The 13,718-nt window shown below is 37.8% G+C and overlaps 1 protein-coding gene across 1 annotated transcript in view; it reads left to right on the forward strand.

Annotated features, from left to right (window-relative positions):
* Window positions 1-349: 349 nt before the first annotated feature.
* The window catches only part of LOC124263576 (potassium voltage-gated channel subfamily C member 1-like), a 49,093-nt gene continuing 35,724 nt past the window's right edge, over window positions 350-13,718 (forward strand). Inside the window, 1 exon segment of the mRNA XM_046698235.1 lies at window positions 350-1,461. Coding sequence (XP_046554191.1) covers window positions 1,183-1,461 — 279 coding nt within the window. The 5' untranslated portion in view covers window positions 350-1,182.

Below are 13,718 nucleotides of genomic sequence, written 5' to 3' on the forward strand. Positions count from 1 at the left end.
AGTTGTGTAACGCATGCGCAGTCAAAGCAGCAACCGGAAATCGTCTGCATCTGAACACGAAGTGACAGGTACAACGTGAATACTGCGTCAAATAGTAACACTTCAGTGGTCACTGCCCAAAACGGAAACTATCGAATATCCTACTCAGAATTCTATCTCCTTTTAAAATGGTTGTAGTCATTTAAGGTAATCAATAACCGATGGCGTTGTTTAATAGAATTCGATTTGGGCTATTTAGACTCAAAACCTGCAAAACATGTTCGGGGGTATTGGCCTTAAAGCTTCCCATTAAATGACAGCAAAAGCATTGATAATATATGTCCCGCTAAACCTAAATAGCTTTTCATTCTCCAGTCACTCGGATTCAACTTGTATGTACCTGAAAGCATCTTTAAAGTTTTACTTATTTGATGGCAGGAGGTTTAAATGGTGACCGGTGATTGTATTGAGAGCGATATCACGACTCGGGATTTATTGATTGCTAGTCAGTTAATGGTGGTACGCAATTGTCCTAATCCTCGAGGGAATAGGCTGGTGCCTATTGTAGATACGGTCGACTCCAATAGCAGACGGAACGATCGGAGGGACAATAGCGCAGGTAGATTTCTCCCGCACCTGGAGGTGGAGAGTCGTTGGGTAGTCCATTACATACTGTCAGTCGCTAGCACGGGCCACGTCGCCTGACTCTGTTCTCATGTTTAGTTAGGACAACAGTTTTGCGAAGCCTTGAGGTTTACAAGTGCAGTTTGGTCTTGTGCTCTTACTAGGCAGAATTGGATTATTGGAATCTGTGTGGAGGAAGGTTTCGAGTTGGATTGTAAAGGTGTAATCAGGCAATGGGCAGTAAGAATAATTCTGGATGTCAAGTGCGTGTATTCCTGTGCCACATGGAATTGGTCCGTGTTCAGTTCATAGTTCCCGAACCAAGATAAATTCACAACACGTAAAACGTGTGGAGGAACAATACACACGCTAATATCAGACAGAACAAACCCCTTTTGAATAGTATTCCTGGACCAACTTTGTACCATTATAGTCGAACACTTATTTAAAACTTACATACTCTAAACACGATGCTAGTGGTTCCTTTATAGGAGCCAGACTGAACCCAAAGTGGATATCTTAAAGGACTGCGATGACCGGCTGAAAGAAGTTCGTATACCTATATCAGTGGACAAGGACATGGAGTCTCTACTGACCAGGGCCCGGAAGCTTGACCGGCGGCTGACCATCAATGTCGGAGGGGTGGCCTTTCAGACCCTGAGAAGCACCCTGGAGCGCAAACCGGGAACCCGTCTTGCCACCATGGCTATTCTTCACGAGCGAGACGAGAGCTGGGACCCTGACACCAAGGAATTCTTCTATGACAGACACCCGGGGGTGTTCGCTTCTATCCTACATTACTACAGAACGGACGAACTTCACACGGACCATAACATCTGTGGTAACATTATACGAGGGGTAAGTCCATGGAGTTTGTTTGATAGTGTCCTAAAGTTGATGTTAACAGGCTTCATAAACCTGCATTGCAAAATGTTTGATAAATGTCAGCACATACCAGTTGCGCAGATCGATGCTCCTAATGTCAATCACTGGATTGTCTGGTCCAGGAGAGATTATTAACAGACCACCGTCATATAGCTTGAATATTGCTGAGTTAGACGTTAAACAACAAATTAAATCAAATCTAAAATGTTAAACGATAAACAGAAGAGACGGCAGTAAATCATTATTTATTATGATACAAAATACTCATATACCAAAGGTAATCTTGCATGTAGTATTGTTTAAAACTATTTTGACATAAACCGTATGGAACCTATAATTGATACCCTTAATATATGTGTTCGTGAGTGGTGTACATTGCGAAACAGTGTTTGATTCCAGTCTTTTGCTTACTAACAATATTTGTTACTACTATTTTGTGTTACTTTCGTACTATCTGTAGTGGTTGAATTATACATGTATCATGTTTGAAGAAGAAGAATTTATTTCGGTATATAGGCCATTGGCCCGTGTACAATAAATGCAAAGTGGTATATGATATATAGACAATATGGTTTAAACATATACATAGGTATATATATACATGTCTCTTCTAACATTGGATAGAATTCCTTTTAGATAGTGCATGTTTAATAAATAATGAAATTTTTATAAGTAAATTCTTATCTTTGCATGTTAACAACTTATGATATTTGCTTAAAACAGATGGACAATTAAATTCTGGTAGGTATTTGCTTCTTAAATTTGCATATGCATCACAGACAAGTACAAAATGTAATTCATCTTCAAAATTATAGCGGTTACACATTTTGCATATTTTGCTTAACCCACTGTCATCTTGACATCTTACATTACATAGGAGAGGCAATTGTTGAATACGTAATAAGCATAAATAACGGCGATATTCCTTTAGATGTACATTAGAAATATAGTATTCAACATCCAGTAATGACTTTAATGATTTGTAATAAGATAAATGTGCTGATTCATTTATTTTGCTAAACATATTTGGCTTTGCAAAATCTACAAGTCTTTGTTTAAACATAAATACAAAATCATTTACACTACCAACTTCTTGGCTTACCCACACAAAACCAAATCCATACGTGTTTAACAATATTCTTATATAAGATGCCCAAGTAATTCTGCTACAATCATCAAGCTTTTGTATCATGTTTGCAGTGACATGTCAATCTTTGTAATGGTGTGCATCTTTGTACAAATGTACGTTTGTTGATTGCCGAAAAGAAATGAGATTTTGGTGCTATTTGTTACAAAACACAAATTATGGATGCTTCTGTTATCACTGATGTTAACATCAGAAAAACACAAATTATATATACGAAATAATATTATATTATATAAGCGTATAAGCGTCCTCGTACTTTAACTATAATAGTTCAGGGGAAAATTGTACTTTATTACACTACGCATGGGAAAGAGTGAACTGTGTTTCTTAAGCCAAGTATTGATACTAGTATACTTAAAAAATGCTTCTGTCTATTTATCACCCTTGCTCAGTACTTGTTAGTATAGTATGAGCAGCTTTTCATTTCAGATAATGTATTCTTCGCAACATAATTATTCAATGAAGAATTTCTATGGAAGTGAGCTGCCCTTAAGAAACAAGCTATGTCTTTGTCGCTATTGCAATATATTAGCTTCAGTGGCAGCGTATACCCATAGGAAAAGACATTCATTCATATTTCAGTACCTTTTTGTAACTAATTGGCACAGCCCTTGATTTTGTAGCTGTTATAACGAACAAAGGATGCATTGATTTCCTTCGACACGCTTGGCGTATATTTACACCTGTCCGTACTTACATCGAGTCACATTGTAAACAGTGACGGAGACAATTTTAATAGTTGATATGACACAGGTATTAAAGGCCACTGTCAGTGAACAATAACACTGTATTATCTGCCGAAAGAGATGTATTTACTTGAGCATGAAGTGTGTGTAAATTACATTAATGGATGTCATCATGTTGTTATGACACCGGGTGGTCGCGAAGGTACACACTCACATATATACTGAGAGAAACAAATAAAGGAACACAAGAAAATTCAAGAGTTCCTTTAATATTTTCCAGTGTTCACCACCAGCTTTGAATAGAGCTGTGGGAGGAAATCTGAGAATAAATAAAGGAACACTGCCATGAAGTGGTGTTCCCTTATTTGTTTCCCTCAGTATATATAAAGTTGTGCATGATGAACGGATTTATTGTTAATCACGTATGCCCATTATGCCATCAGTGTTGGATGCCAACTTACTGAATCAAAACACTGGAAGAATATTTCATATAAAATCTGAGTTCAATAACAGTTTATGAATATTTTGTGGTGAAGTATTATCTAATAAAGCAGTTCGTGAATATTCATTACCGAAATATCTATATTTAGGAACAAGTAGTGCAATACATTCAAATGACAGAATGTAAAGTTGTCTGATAAAACAGATGGTGAAACGATTTCTACATACAACTTTATTAAACATGCTACAAGAGTTATTACTGATGAGGGGCGAAACTTTAACTCGCTCTAATAATAACGTCAAGATGTACAAACTGGTAGAGGGCATTTCCACATGAAATATCATGATAGACGACAATTGGAGATTGTTGCAAGTGAATTTCACTTCACAACTGTTGGACACACCATGATGTCAGATGCAGCAGGTTCTACACCAAATAATTTCTTACTAGCAAATATGTTTACTTTTTCTCTTTGTTCAAAATGGCGCATGCCCTAAATTTGTGCCACATAATTGTATTTATCTTAACATAAGTATTCTAAAGTAAGACGTTTAAGATGTTTAAACCATGTAAGTGCAAAAGATTATTATACCTCACCTTTAACTTGCGATATCTTTACAAAACATAAATTCCTGGATAATCCTTCTACATGAAATATTACGACATAATACCAATAACTGTATTGACGTACTTCTTGTAATATTATGACGTACGAATCGTTCATGGAAAGTTATGAACCATTACGATACAAAATCCTCTTAGTATGGAAACACTATTGACTGTTTTAGTATATATTCCCTATCGGAAACTATTTAGTTAATAGACATAGAAAATGTGGAGCTTAAACTTGACGGGGCACTTAAAGATATCTAAACCGTTTTGTCAGGAAGCAAGTCTGAACGAAGAATGAAATTATCCTGCAGAGATTATTTAATGCTGACTATTTGCCAGGATATATTATCATATTTCAAAATGACATAGCACATTTGGGCATGTTATATTACAACATTTTGACACGTAATATTACGACATATAAGCGCAATAGAGTGTTTTAGTTCCTAAATCATATAGGGCGCTATACACACGTTGTATGTTAATTTATTATTTCGATTGTCAGCTTTTGGCGTGACATATCATCACATTTTGACAAGACATTGTCATATTTCTACATGACATTTTATCAGATTTTGATACATCACATTTGGATATAGCATATTACGACATTTCGACATATTACTACATTTTGACTGAATATATTACCTTCATGGCATCAACAGATTTGGAAAAGGCGTAGATATACTAACAGTTGACATGACATATTACCACAATCCTACATGACATATTACCAACTTTTGACGTGACGTATCACATTTCGACATGACATGTTGCAACGTTTTGACATGACATATTACCACATTTGGAATTATTGCCATATTTGACGTTATTTTTAGTTCGCAAAGATGTTACACGTTTCAATGCTCCCGGTGTTGACTTACCTTGCAATGCGTGTATGTTAAATATTTTTCAATCCTACCTTTCCGTTTGATCAGGCCTCGTGATATGTTCGATATATAGTCTTTGATCAGATGTCCGAACCATTTTGAACAAACATTTTACATTGGAGATGAAAGACAGGTTTAGTTACGTTCATGGTCAATAAACATTATATCGCTTCGAGGACATTATGTTTACTTGTGATATGATCAGGGTACCCATTATTCCGAAGTCTCGTAATTCTCAGAACCTCTCGGCAAACATATGATACGTACGCCTGGTTTGATAATGAAATATAGCATTCTACCACACCGGACATTATTTTCATCAATAATACTACCGTGCTTCAAATGAGGCTATTGATGTCATGTTTATCGGATCATTGAAATATTGTTTTTGTTATCGACACGAGGAAGAAAATGGAATGCTGATTATTCGATCGTTATATAAGTGATTATTTCATCGCGTTTATATCTAGATAATTATCGATCAGGGTGGCAGTCAATATCATAACGACTCCCAAGAACGATCAGCTGACCATGTAACATTTGGTGTGACACAGAGATAATATGCATCTTGTTTGGATGAGGTCTGACGCCTTCAGTAAGAGCTTGTGGAATTTGTTTATTGATATTAGTAGTTTCTTACAGATACAACCATACCCGCCATTTTCGATGATGATACAGTTATACTGTAAATATAAAAATCAAATATCGAATAATTATTGACCCCGTGTGTGTTTGTTTATGGTTGTGTACAGGCCCCCTTTGTTGATATTTTTTGTAATTTTGTAGGTATCCGATATTTGGCAAGGGTCACTATTTCTGTCTCACCAACACTTTTAACAAAAGACGAGTGACCAGATATCTTAGGCATCCGTAATGTATTGAGACTTCTTGATTTTATTGGACAGTTTAACTTGTTCATATAGTAAAAGTAACTGGATCTCTGAGACATCTTTGATGTATGGAAACATCTTCTTCTGAGGGACAATTAGTTTTTACTTATTACAACGAAAGTTGGAGCAAATTTGTATACTTGCGGGTAGGGCTGACAAAATGATATCAGGTAATGAACAGTTAGTGTCTTAACACCGCTCGTAATGCTGGTATTTATATATGAATGGTCTTTACATTTTAGGATTAAAAATTAATGAAATACGTGTAACACGTTTTACATGTGGCGAGTGCTAAGGTTTGTCTGTCGAACCTCAGCTCTTTTTGAAGATCTGTATTTGAAGTGTCATGGTCAGACCAAGCTCCCTGAAATCATCATCAAAATGATACAGACAAAAACAATTCAAATTCAAACAGCCAACACCAGCCCTCCCCCTCCAATGAAACAAGAACAACAACACCACCAACAACAAAAAAAACCCCCAAAACCCAAACAAAACAAAAAAACACCAACAAAACAAACAATAAAACAAATACCCTCCAAAAACCCAAACCAAACCAAACAAACAAACAACTCCCCCCAAAAAAAACCCCAAACAAAACAAAACAAACTAAAAAAATAATAATTAAAAACAAAAAACAAACAAAAGATCCAAGAGGACCAGTATCACGTTTTCCCACAATTAAACCGTGATATAATCACAAACCTCACATCATCAGAGCACTAGGCAGACCACATTTTCTGATTTCTTTCCTGACGCGTAAAGAGCATATGAGGGGTAAATTATTTGCCAAACACCAATGTGTGTCCCAGTGACAATACGTTAGTAGCACAGGGCTACCAAAGTAACATGAAAACAAAAAACAGTCCACATAAAATCAGTACTTCTGTTCTCAGTTTTATCGGGACTGCACCCTTATAAACCCTGGGGTTAATTACAGATTTTGCCCATTTTAATGGAGTAACGTTTTATCCAAATTGAAGCCCAGAACTTAAACACGAAAAGAGAACACGAAAACATGATACGGAGACTGAATCTCCCGTGTTTAATGAAACAGCGCGCAATGCTCACAGACGGAACAAGATAACAACGTTTTAACACATGGGTCTGATATATCATAAACTGTGAATTCAGAAGGGGGTGTTTCTGTACGATTGGTGATGCTTTTCCATAGTGTTTTAAGCAGTGAGAAGCACATCGCTAAATAAGCTTTTTAGGAGCTCTATTTCACCCATTGTGACTGATGATATCTTAAATCTAATGCCTGTTAATTGGCGATAAGATTCTTATTGTGCAAAACAACATTTGACTGTTTCATGATGCATGGTCTGCTAGTACTCTGGCTTCGCCATTGTTTCCCGCAGCATGTGATGTAGTGGTCGATACCTTTTGTATTCACTTGACCGATGTTGTGCTGCTTGACAGACCCACAATAATAAATACAGGTGAATCAATATCTAAATGTCGGGGTTCATGTTTTCTACTGGGGGCAAACTGTCTGACACTGCAACTGTGAAACATTGTTTGCCAGGACAACAGCATCAACAACGAAACGAGGACGATGATGTTGATGATGATGTTTATGAAGGAAATGATGATGATGATGGTGTTTGTGAATGCAATGATGATGTTGATGATAATGTTTATGATTGCAATGATGTTGATGATGATAATGTTTATGAAAACAATGATGATGATGATGATGTTGATGCATTCGATGATGATGATTTTGATGATTTTGATGATGATGATGATTTTGATGATGATGATGATGATGATGATGATGATGATGATGATGATGATGATGATGATGATGATGATGATGATCGTAAATGTACATGACGCTATATCATAATTACCCTGTCTTTGGATGGAGTATTCATTCAAATTTCATTCTCACCATTCTTGCTCTGAAACGTTTACTTTGGTATCTGGTACTCAATTAGCCTTAAGTAAAAGAAAGAATATTACGCTAAAGCTGACAGTCTAAGAATCATAACCCACACTACCGGTAGGATAGAACATGCTGATTCATCGTCTAGATTTACTGGACGCTCTGCCAACCGCCGCCTGGTTTAAAATATATATATTCCTTGATACATTTACAACCTTGTGAAACTCGTGACCATCAGGCTAACAGGCCAAGAATAACTGACAATACAGACACGTCCAGACACCTAATTCGTGAACACCTCTGGATTGAACATTGATGGCTTCATTTCTGTGGTGCACGTTTCTTTTCATGTGTCTTAAATACGAGTATGACTGACTCGGGGCTATCGACGTTCTGATTAGTAGGAAGGAGTATAACCACTGCTGACATTATCAACATGTATGCCTAGGAAATTGCCTGTTGTGTAGAGGAAACATAGTACAACTGATCAAAGAATCCACTGTGTTGATAATGGATCTGTTCTTCTCTCTATCCCTACCTGGACATTCGCACGAGGCACTGTTGGTCCAGGGTTGTTGTGGGTGTATGAATGTGTTTGTGTGCGTACGTGTTCGTGTTTGCGTGCGTGCGTGCGTACGTGTTTGTATGTGTGTTTTAAAGCTGTCAAAGAGTGTTCACTGCACGGAAATTGGCCTAGGATCAGTTTTCATACCTAAACCAAGATGGGACATCTAGTATATTTATAATGATACTTTTGTTGGGGATTGGGGTTCACGCATATCTGTATCCGCCTCTGCATCCACAAATTGAGGCTAGTAACCCTGATTGTAGTCACGATCAAGCTATTCCGAACGAATGCTAAAAGTACACTAAACTATACAGCTCATAGTTATATATTGCATGTGTAGCAGGGATAACTGACTTGATCTTTTGTATATATCGTCTGTTTTCTTTATTTAATTGTATGTTCATCTTTCCATTTGTTGCATCAGCCATCTTTCATATCATTATCTGTTAAATGTCCATTTGTTATATGTTGTCCGTGTTTGCCGTTGAACGCCGCCTCTTAATTTTCACCTTTTTATCTGTTTCCAGGAGCCTTGTTGACAAGGATTTCCCTTCACCTCTGTTCTATTTTTTGATTCAGTACCCACCTTCTGGGCTTTCCCTATTCTATTTATAAGTCACATCAAAGGCTTTCTTTGATGTGTTATCTGTCCTCTAATGGGCTATTGTGTCCCTCTGTCTACTTCCTTTGGCATACCTGTCTTCCACCTCACTCCAATTGCTGTTGCTGAGGTGGAAACATCTTTTCTTTCTTCAGGTATGGCCATTTTCTAATCCTTTTCCATCTGCCTCAATCTTATCTTAACTTCTATATAAAGGTGCTTAAAACTGTAATTTAAAACTATTAAGGGTAATATTTAATTTATAATTATAAACTTTAAAGCAATTAATTATAACTTGTATACATTGTATTGACCATGTACATGGACCATGTGCATGGACCATGTGCTCTCCATACATTTACAAATTTGTTTTGCAAAAGGTTTATTGATTACTTTGGCTAACTGATACTTGTTTACAATGCATAATATAGTTAATGTAAATTTAATATTTTAATGACTGACTCCAATTGCTGTTGCTGAGGTGAAAATCTTTTCTTTCTTCAGATACCTCAGCAACAGCCTAATAATAAAATCATACCATCATCACAATTGTTTTGTCTTGCACCCAACGGCCCAGAGCCGAAATTCCCCAGGCGACCTCGGCTACACATGTATAGCTATAGTATTTTCATCGTGTATCAACCCCATTTCAACCATTGATATTTTAATATAGCAACCCCAAGAGTATCAAACTCGTGTTTCATTTAGGTGTCCTCATGCTGTCCTAATAGGAGGCTTCTGTAAAACACTGAGTTGTAACATTGTTGAATTAGCCAGGGTTGTAGTCTGCTGCCGACCTTGTTCTGGCAAAATGATTATTCCTTAGAAATGATGCATCATTATAACTCCGGTTGAGCAGGAGCCGATAGAAATTGATACTGTCCCTTAGGACCCGGTCTGTGCATTATATAGAGCTGTTGTTCTCGTTAGTATTGAAAGACGTGTTGAGAATGGGTACGTATTGTCATGGAACAATAATTGTGTGACGTTGGTGGTGACACAAGCAAGTCCTATTGGTCATCAATGAGAAAGTGGGATTGTGTCAATTCATATCCCAGTAGGCTGGATAGTTTCTATGAAGAATAATTTGTCGCTGTTTTGCTGCTTTTGTTACAATACGGGAGCTTGACGATTTTTGTATCTATACTTGAACTGCCAGATAACCAGACCAGTATACAGATGGTATTAAAAGACACTGATGAATGAAATACAGTAAACGAATGATTGGGTCATTGACCATTTTTCAGATTGAAGACCTTCGAGACCAATTACCATGTCCATGACACAGACATTTTATGGTTGGGTCTTACAGTCCACAACGATCATACGAGAAAAGCGGAGTAAAGGTCACTGGCCAGGTCCTACTGTGTATTCAAACGCCGTGCTGTTCTTATTTCAAATAAGTGCCCTCACTGAAAATTACCTGCGCTCAGAGGTTGGCGTTTACGCTTGGTTATTCAGATTGATCGAAGATTCCCATGGCCAGGACCACCGTATGGGTATTAATGAAGGCGGCAGGTGACGTATGTTCAGCTTGCGTGTGTAATGCCATCAATGTCGTGTTGACGACGTCGATATCGTCCTAGATGCGATGGCAACATGTCTGACATATGTAAATACCCAACCCGCTCGACTGTAGTTTGTACCTTCCACTCCGTCTGGTGCCTTACGCGTGATGTGAAATGAGACATGGTTTTGACATGTTTGCTGTAAGCGCTGCTGTTTACAAGAACACATAACCTGTCACCAGATGGAATTCTCTGGACGTGCGTTTGCACTGGTGTATTTCGCAATGATACTGTTTATGGGTATGCGGGCATGTAGGTATGTAAATGCAGGGATCTGGCTAACTATTCTCGAAACGTCCATAGCCCTACGAACTTCTTGAGCCCATTCTTAACACATTGTCTACGATCAAAGTTAAGAATTCTTAGGGCTACGAACGTTTCGAGTATAAGGGTCCTGGTCGTTATGACGTTCGTCCTCACGCAAATATACTCGAATGTGTTTCCGATCAGTCTCCGAGATAATGCCGGAATTATGCGGCGTAAAACATCACTAACTCACTCCCAAATACTGCAGAGAAGATTGATACGTCACTAAGACACACGTTAGAATGCAGAATGGACTATGTATAGGCGCTGGTGCATGTGTGAGTTAATGTTATTTCACGAAGCAGATAGAAATATTGCAGACGTCACGCTCGAACGTGTGCAAGAAAAGCCAATGGTTGAAACTAAAAGTGCAGACTGAAAAGGACGTACCGTTTAAAGTACTTGTTCAGAGCTATCTTGCTCACTAAAACACAGGACCCGTTTAGATCCGGGTAAGAATATTTTTTCAGAAACTCATGCTTACCGTAAGAGGCGACTAACGGGATTGGGAGGTCAGGCTCGCTGACTTTGTTGGAATGCGTCATAGAAATCCAATTGCGTACATCGATGCTCATGCTGGTTATCACTGGATTGGTTGGTCCAGAATAATTATTTACAGACCGCCGTCATATAGGTGGAATACCGCTCTTGTAGCGTTAAATAACAAACAAACAAAACACTAAAAAAAGCCAAGCCAATAATGGATAGAAAGTATTAGAATTTGTCCGTCAGCATAACAGTGTATGGCACCCACTTATTTCCATTTTTCGTCCAGTTTTGTAAGTGATCATACGTAGGAACGCTGTAGTATTTAGGGTCTGGTCTACCTTAGTGTACATCTTAAGAGCAAAGAGAAATAAAGAAACAATACATCATAACTTTAAATGACATATGCATATTTCAAATGTGAATGTTAAGCGGATTTGTTCTGACAGAAATAAAGAAATGATTTTATTAGTTATGTATTTCATAAGGACATCACAAGCTACTTTGCTTTTGAGTAAGATGTTCAAGACCTGCGGATTACATCGGATCATGTCTCATACATGGAGAATGTCGGGCCTCGTGATACATTTTTATCAAACAAAGAAGATTATCTTATCAAATAGCCGGACTACCAACCCATTGCAAGATAATAGTGATTGAGTGAGTTAGTGAGTATGGTTTTTCGCCGCTTTTAGCCATATTCCAGCAATATCACGACGGTGGACACCAGAAATGGGCTTCACACATTTTACCCATGTGGGGAATCGAACCCGGGTCTTCGGCGTGATTAACGTACGCTTTCACCACACGGCTACCCGACCGCCCTGCAATATGACAGCCTTTGCAACCGTAACTTTTTTGAACTGAGAAGACAAACTCACAGGCCTGTTTGTTGCGTGATGTAACATCATTTGGTGTTAATGGACTGGTATAGAACTCAATATAGATCCAGTTTACTTTTTGATCATTCTGACATGAATCCAATCAATTACGATATCAGTCATCAATTGGTATGGAAATGCACTGCTACACTATTGTCTGATACAGCTGTTTCATAGGAAATTGATAACGAACTTTTTTGGTTGAATCGATATAATATATGATGCAAAGGATATAATCTTCCACTAAACATGTATCCTTTCCTAAGTACAACAGAGTGTCAAAACATATATTTATTTTCGTTTCAAACCATCGATTCCAACTGATTGATCGACCAGATATAATCCCACGATAAGCCCTACATCATAATACACTCTTTGTTGCCAAATTTAACCAGGGAGTGGGTAGACCTCAAAGCTGGAATCGATCCCTGAAACGGAAATTGAGAACACGTTTTTCGTGAGCTGCTTTTTAAGACCTGTCTGTCAGGATTGAGAGCGCTCGACACACGCTGAGACTGCGCAGTAATCCTGCTCTCTCACAATAATCCTACCCTACACGAACAATTTGCAGTCATTATGTATTATTCACATGAACGTAGCGAGTTTCGTAATTTATCCATAGTTATCAGGAATAGAATAGTATAAGCACCACCAATACTCGTTGGCTTATGTACGCTAGACTGCTGACCGAATACCGAAAGCTAGACTTGCACAAGTCTTTAAGGTAATAACTAATAGTTTAAATGATAATGTCTAAAAGGATATAACTATCCATCTAACAGACTGGCGTCCTGTCCGCTTATCTAGACTTGCCTACACATCCATGGGCTCAGCCTTCAGTAGTACAGCCTTGGAGCAAGGCTAACCGAACGCCTGATAGAACATCTGCATGCGTACCAGATAAATCTGAATTGGATGACAATAAACTTTTTACAGATACCTGTAAGTAAAGGTTTAAACATTCCGACGTTTTATTATCCGTTCAATGTTGAAACGCATCTGCACTGGTTGTGTGTTGTGCACATAAAAGATTTGAAATTAACAATTCATTGTTTGGCCAAGAACAGAGGACATTCCGCAGAGGCATTGAGATCAGTATAAATCCGATATATGTTTATAGTTCTATTAGTAAATTTGTTTCGAGCATGTCTCAGTTATCGATTACCACTTAAAATTTACACAGTGGCAATTAAGGTAATGTGTGATGTGTCGTTCGCCCTATGTTAGGAGACATACAAATAAAGTACTTTGCTTCGTTC

This window comes from Haliotis rubra, unplaced genomic scaffold, assembly GCF_003918875.1.
Source record: "Haliotis rubra isolate DU_JTF1 unplaced genomic scaffold, ASM391887v1 Scf120, whole genome shotgun sequence".
Lineage (NCBI taxonomy): Eukaryota > Metazoa > Mollusca > Gastropoda > Lepetellida > Haliotidae > Haliotis > Haliotis rubra.